This window comes from Sminthopsis crassicaudata, chromosome 1, assembly GCF_048593235.1.
Source record: "Sminthopsis crassicaudata isolate SCR6 chromosome 1, ASM4859323v1, whole genome shotgun sequence".
NCBI classification, from domain to species: Eukaryota; Metazoa; Chordata; class Mammalia; order Dasyuromorphia; family Dasyuridae; genus Sminthopsis; species Sminthopsis crassicaudata.
In genome coordinates this window covers 353,079,402-353,085,940 of record NC_133617.1, presented here as the reverse complement: position 1 = coordinate 353,085,940, position 6,539 = coordinate 353,079,402, and the positions used below count along the sequence as shown (strand labels likewise).

At 34.7% G+C, this 6,539-nt stretch overlaps 1 protein-coding gene across 1 annotated transcript in view; it reads right to left on the bottom strand.

Moving 5' to 3' along the window:
* Positions 1-783: 783 nt before the first annotated feature.
* Positions 784-6,539, bottom strand: part of MOCOS (molybdenum cofactor sulfurase) — a 108,623-nt gene continuing 102,867 nt past the window's right edge. The window contains exon 15 of the mRNA XM_074279225.1: positions 784-6,388. Within this exon, the coding sequence (XP_074135326.1) occupies positions 6,266-6,388 (123 nt within the window). The 3' untranslated portion in view covers positions 784-6,265. The remainder of the gene's footprint in view (positions 6,389-6,539) is intronic.

Genomic DNA, 6,539 nt, shown 5'->3' with positions numbered 1-6,539 from the left:
CCCCTCCCCCTCTCCCTTTCCTCCTCTCCCTCTCTCTCTTTCCCTCCCTCCCTCTCTCCTTCCCTCCTTCTCTCTCTCCCTCTCTCCCTCTCTCCCTCTCTCCTTCCCTCCTTCTCTCTCTCCCTCTCTCTTTCTTTTTCCCTCTGTCTCTCTCTCTCTCTCTCTTCCTCTCTCCTTCCCTTCAGAATCCAAGAAGGACCTCGGAGAAGTCAAAGTATTTAGAATCATTCTTTAGCCACGATTCAATGTGTTCTCCTCAGTATCCTAGTTATGTACTCCCTAGTTAATGTCCTCCCAATACTGTCAAACTAAAGATTACTGCCTCAATATCATTTTGACCAGTTTACATCTCTTTAATGTCATTGATAAGCAATTAAAACCAATTTTAACAAAAGGATATTTCCTGAAAAGATACACCTTATAAAATGATAAAGGGTGAAATGAGAAGAATCAAGGAGAAAAGTGATATAATAACATTATAAAGAAAAACAACTTTGAAAGACTTCCAGAAGGATTCCAGAGGACTGATGCTAAAATATACTACCCATTTACTGATAGAGAGGTAACAGACCCAAAATGCCTAGTAAAATATGCATTGTCATATGTAGCCAATGTAGAAATTTGCTTTACTTGGATTTTTTTTTCCTTTTTCCAGTGGGATCATCATAGATGGGAATGTGAACATGAGAGGGGGGAAGTAAGAAAAAAAAGACTCATTGAAGCATCTTTTTAATATATAAAGATAATAGAAAGAAGGCCAGCAAAAACCATAGACAAGTTGGATAGTTTTGACAGTTGTACATTGAATTTATTATATATTTAAAAGAAAAGCAAGCTGTACATGATAGAGACTTGAAGTTTTATATACAATCCTCTTCCTCTGTTAATTTTGCATATTGAAATGTCCATTTTATTTGTTTTGTAAGTTGAGGATAAAAACAATTAACCCAAATTACACAAATGTCTGAAATCAAGAACCCACATTCTTTTAAGACCACTTCATTCTTTAAAGAGAATGGGCTCAAATTTAGAGAGCACTCTGGCAAATCGGTAACTCACAACTCTGACAAGTTGTTTTTTCTTTATTTTGAAAATGCTTTTATTTTCAAAATATATGCATAGTTTTCCTTTACCCTTGCAAAAACTTATGTTCCAAATTTTTTCTCCCTCCCTTCCTCCCACCCCCTCTCTTAGGCAGCAAGTAATCCAACATATGTTAAACATGTACAATTCTTCTATACATATTTCTATATTTATCATGCTGCACAAGAAAAATCAGATCAAAAAGAAAAGAAAATGAGAAAGAAAAAAAAACAAGCAAACAACAATAAAAAAAAGGTGAAAATACTCTGTTGTGATCCACAATCAGTCCCCTTATTCCTCTTTCTGGATGCAGATGGCTCCATCACAAGTCTATTAGAATTGGACTGAATCACCTCATTATTGAAAAAAATCCATGTTCTGGCTATTTCTTTTGGTAAAAGTTCCTTTCTTCCCTTCATGGATCCCTCATGCTTTAGACATAATGTTGTCTTTCTATTTGGGTCCTTTAAGAATATTGAAGTTTTATTACCTCAGCATATCTATGCTTTAAATGCAGACACTGCTGCTCCTTATTATTGTTCCAAGAGACACTTCTAGGGTGTCATTGAAGTTCACAAGGTTGTCTTTTAAACAAGGAGGTAAGAGGAGGAAAGGTATACTCCTCTTTCCCTCTCTGGGATTTGACTAGAGCTGTTTTAATCCAATCCAGTAAACATTTATTTAAGCACCTAAACCAATGCAAGCACTGGGCTAAGTGCTGGGGATACAATTTGTGAGAAGAAAGACAATCTTTGCCCTAAATAAGCTTGCAGTCTAAAGGAGGAAACACATAAAAGGATACAGGAAAGTTGGGGAAAGGCTAGACAGCAAGAGATGTCCAGAAAGGACAAATGTAAAGGGGATCTCAAAATGATCTGAGAGACTAGTTTTGCCCTCTATAAAGGAAAACATTGTTTCCACGACTCATTGTTCAAACACTAGAATGCTTGGGTTTTCAGCTATTTTATAGTAAACCTACATACAGAGCAGGATGGGTTCTTCTCAGCCAATATCAACATGTGTTTTTGAAATTATTGTTCACCTAGCTGAAATGCCTTTGATTGATTGGGTAATGGTCATCTCACCTGAATAAGGATCAGGGCTAAAGTATTTTGTTGGTAACCTTAATTATTGTTGATTTTGCTAATTGACACAATCAATCCCTACTCTTCCTTATAGCTATATAAGTGGTCTCTTTCCAACTGAATATAAGTTCCTTGAAATGTGAGAGACTGGAATTTTTTTGTTTTCCCCGTGCATGGTACTGTTTCTGACACATCAAACTATTGACTAAATATATGGGAAAAAAAGCATTTATTATGTGCCAAGTACTTTGTTACTCACTAGAGATATACAGAAAGTAATACAGCTCCTGTTTTCAGAGAGCTTGCAAAGTTAGTTAAATATTTTTAAGTACCTACTGTGTGCCAGGCACTGAGAAAAGCACAATGGCTACAATAAAAAAAAAAGAAAAAGAAAAAGACAATTCCCTGCTCTTGAGGAATTAATGATCTAATCAAGGGGACAGGGGGACAAGCAGATGTAAGAATATACAAACTATATTAAAGATGGGATAAATTGTAATCAAAGGGGATAAGGCTGTAATCAAGAGGGACTTGGAAAGAATTTCTGTAGAAGGTGGAATTTAAACTGAGATTTGAAGGAAGACAGGTTCACTGATATTAATTGAAAACAAAGCAAAGAGCTTTTTTAAGGAGCTTAGCCTAGAAATTTAAAAGAGCTACAGTGAGGACCACTTAAATGGATGGTATGACCACATTAGAATTTATTAAGGGTAGAGGAATACTTAGTGCATTTGGAGGCAGTAGGCAAGGAACTAGTAGATGGAGAGAGAGTGAATTTTAGAATGAGAGAGAAGATGAGTTAGAGAATAATCTGCTGAAAGGCATCAAGTACATAGAGATAAGGTGATGAAGGTCCACTTCATCAAAGACTGGAGAAAAGGAAGAAATATTAGTGAGGTGAAGGAGAAGGTGGGAAGGTAAAAGCAAAGGGCTGAGTTGACTTATTCTGCTTGATACCAGAGTTCCACACTAATAGAAATGAATGAGAATTGCAAGAAGCAAATTTAGGCTTGAAGTTAGAAAAAAATTACTTAATAATCAAAGTACTCAAAAACTGGAATTGGTTGACTTAGGAGTCAGTGGATCTTCCCCGCCCCCCCCCATTAAAAGTTTTTAGAAAAAAGCTAGAGTACTTCTTGTGAGTGCTGTAATGAGGATTTTTTTTCAGCTATAGCGAGGTAGCTTTTTAGCTCTAAGATTATGTAATTCTGTAACTTATTTTAGGGCTAATGGCTTCTGGACATCTTATTTTGAATTACAGGAACAAATCACTTCCTGATTTCAGTATTGATCCATTGATCAAGCTTTAGGACCTCTCTTATCAATTTGGATTTCTAAGATCACTTGCTTTTATAATGTCCAAAGAAAAAATTGTTTGTGTAATCTGTCAACAGAAATATGTTCATGCTAATTGATATACTCTAATTCTCCACCTTTACTGCCATTCCCTGGTCAATAAGTAGGCCGGGTCTCAGCATGAAAGACTTAAATGGCAGAAGTCAACTCATCATATAAGAAAAATGGTTCTCCATGTATTAAAATTTTGGTTTTTCAGATGACATTGGATTTAATTTGTACAAGTTACAGTATTGACCTAGGTCGGCTATTGTAAAGTTCTCCCTAGGAAATCTTACTCACAAAAATATTAACTAGTAAACTTTGGGAAATCTTCTTAAAATTAGAAGTTCAGTAAGATCAACATTTACTGGCATCATAACTGTGAATGAAACTCAACTTTTCTGTACCTCAGTTTCCTGATCTTTAAGATGGAAGTATTAGTGTTTGTATTATCTATCCCATGGCATTATTGTGAGAGATCTTTGTTAGCTATAGAGATTACAATTATTTTGCTGCCAATATAATTTTTTGTCTACTTCACGAAATTGACAAAAAATTAATCTTAAACCCTTTTGAAAAGAACAATAAAAGCCTGCATTACAGGGAAAATGGACATTTTGGAGAAATTATCTTTTATTATACAATAAAGAATATACAAGATTATTATTATTATTATACAAGCAAGATTTAAAAATTTAAGCTTTTAAAAAGTACAATAAAGGGGGCAATTGAAATGTCCATTATAAATGTGGAAAAATACAAGTGTGTTGTTCTTAATGTATAAAATTTAGGGAATTTTAAATTTTTTATTATTATACATTAAAAATTTTAATATATAAAACTGCTGACCCACTTTTTGTAGGTTAGGCCCTTTTCACTTATTCTAGCAAATAGTTGTGACATACCTGGTCAAGGAGAAGAGGGTACTTCATAACTAAGGAATGGTTTTCCTCTGTGTAAAACTAATAGGCTAATAATCAAATCCATGACTTTGGCTTCAGTGGACCAAGCTAATTATCTGACAAAGATATATCCATATTCACTGCAATAGAATTAATCAATAAACATTTATTAAGCACTTATTTTATGCTATAACATTGAGGATTTTTTTTCCTGAGGCAATTGGGATTAAGTGACTTGCCCAAGGTCACCCAGCTAAGAAGTGTAAAGTGTCTGAGGGCATATTTGAACTCAGGCCCCCCCTGACTGGTGCTCTTTTCACTGCATCACCTAACTGCCCCAGAAGATGTTTTTTAAAAGGCAAAACTAGTCTGTACCCTTAAGGAATTTCCATTCTAAAGTGGGGAGACAACTTTTATGTACTTAGATACAAGATATATAAGTACATATACAGTGTTATACTCAGATATAAGATATATATAGAGAGAAGACTGAAATGTATTCTTAGAAGGAAAGGCTCTATATGGCCAAGATTTGAATGTAATTTTGTCTGCTAAATATTTAATTACAATTTTCAAAATTTCAATTTGTTAAATCTGATTAAAAAGTTTCTTTAAAACCAAAAAGTAGAAGAGTTTAATAGATAATAGGAAGTGAGGAGGGGAGTAGCATGCTGAAAATAGTTTTTGGAATATTTATCCAGTAGGTATAGAATGTTTTAGAAATGGGAAAGGCTAGCATGACTAAATTGTGTTCATGAATGGTCAATATAAGTCAACAAAGAATTTGTCTTGGACTGTGTAACTTAGGTCAGGGACTAACGCTGATGGAAGGAATTATAAGAAGACAGCATACGAATTCAGTGTAAGAAGGCATAACTCAGCTTAAGAATTTTCTAAATAATAGGCCTGTCCTACAAAGGAACAAGTTTCCTTTCTTGCAAAGTGTGAATATTTAAGTAGAGATTGCATAAGCCATATCCCAGAGATGTCATAGAGGGGATTTCTGAACTAGAGATGATTTTAGACCAGATAAATTATTCAAGGTTCCTTTCAATTCCATATTTTCTCTGGTCAGTAGAATCAATCTGTATGTCAATATGAAGGAGAGAAAAATGGTTCTTCTTCTTTTGTGAAGGACCTTATAGCCCTTTGTATGACTACAGCAAGGATACAGACACAAAAGGAATGTGACTTAGGTTTGGAATCCAGCAAAGAATAAGGAAAGTAATAAAAGAATCCTTCTTTGATTTGTTTACTAGACTCACTGGGGGACTAAACAAAAACATAATGTTCTGAGTTGAACTTCTCTGCTTGTTACTGTGAAGCTAAGAATTTGGCTGTTGATCATCCCCTGGTTCAAGTGGATACACGTCTCAAAGCAATCTTCCTATCATCTCAACCCTGGATGACACTTAAATACTCTCTTTGATAGAAAGCACATAGTGGTAAAAGAAAGAGCCCTGAAATTATAAAACAAGAAACTACCACAATGTGTAATATTAGCAAAAATATAAATTAATTCTGCTTGTTTCAAAAATAGTGAAGTACATATTTGCATATGTAACCTCAAATTACAAGGAATTTTTAGCCTAATTGTCTTCTCCATCTCATTCCCCTATTACAACACTATGCATTTATTCTGGATATCACTGGGGTGTCATTCAGGGGAGGAAAAAGCTCCTATCCCTTGTAGGTGCAGACTAACCCATTTTCTTTTTAAGAGCACTTCTTGAGGAACCAAGTTAACAGCATGTTTTGGAGGATGATTTACAAATTGTCATGGAGTCAGCTAGGAAAGACTCAATTTGTGCCTACAATGTCGCCTCAAATGTTATCATTTTGATGTCAGTCCACTCATCAAGAGCTTGGTAGAGAGAGTTTTGTATCTTTTGAAACAGGAAGCAACTGTGATCCCACTGAGAGGAAATATGTTGAAGATGAGTCTGAAGGTTCATGCATCAAGTATATCCCAAAGTTAACCTAGAAAACAAGAACAATATTATTTTTATTAACAATAACAAACTTCAAAGAAAGTGACTTATAATCTTTAATAACAACCATTTTGGAGAGCAATCTGAAATTATGTCTAAAGTATTATTAATTAGGGGCAACTAGGTGGTGCAGTGGATAG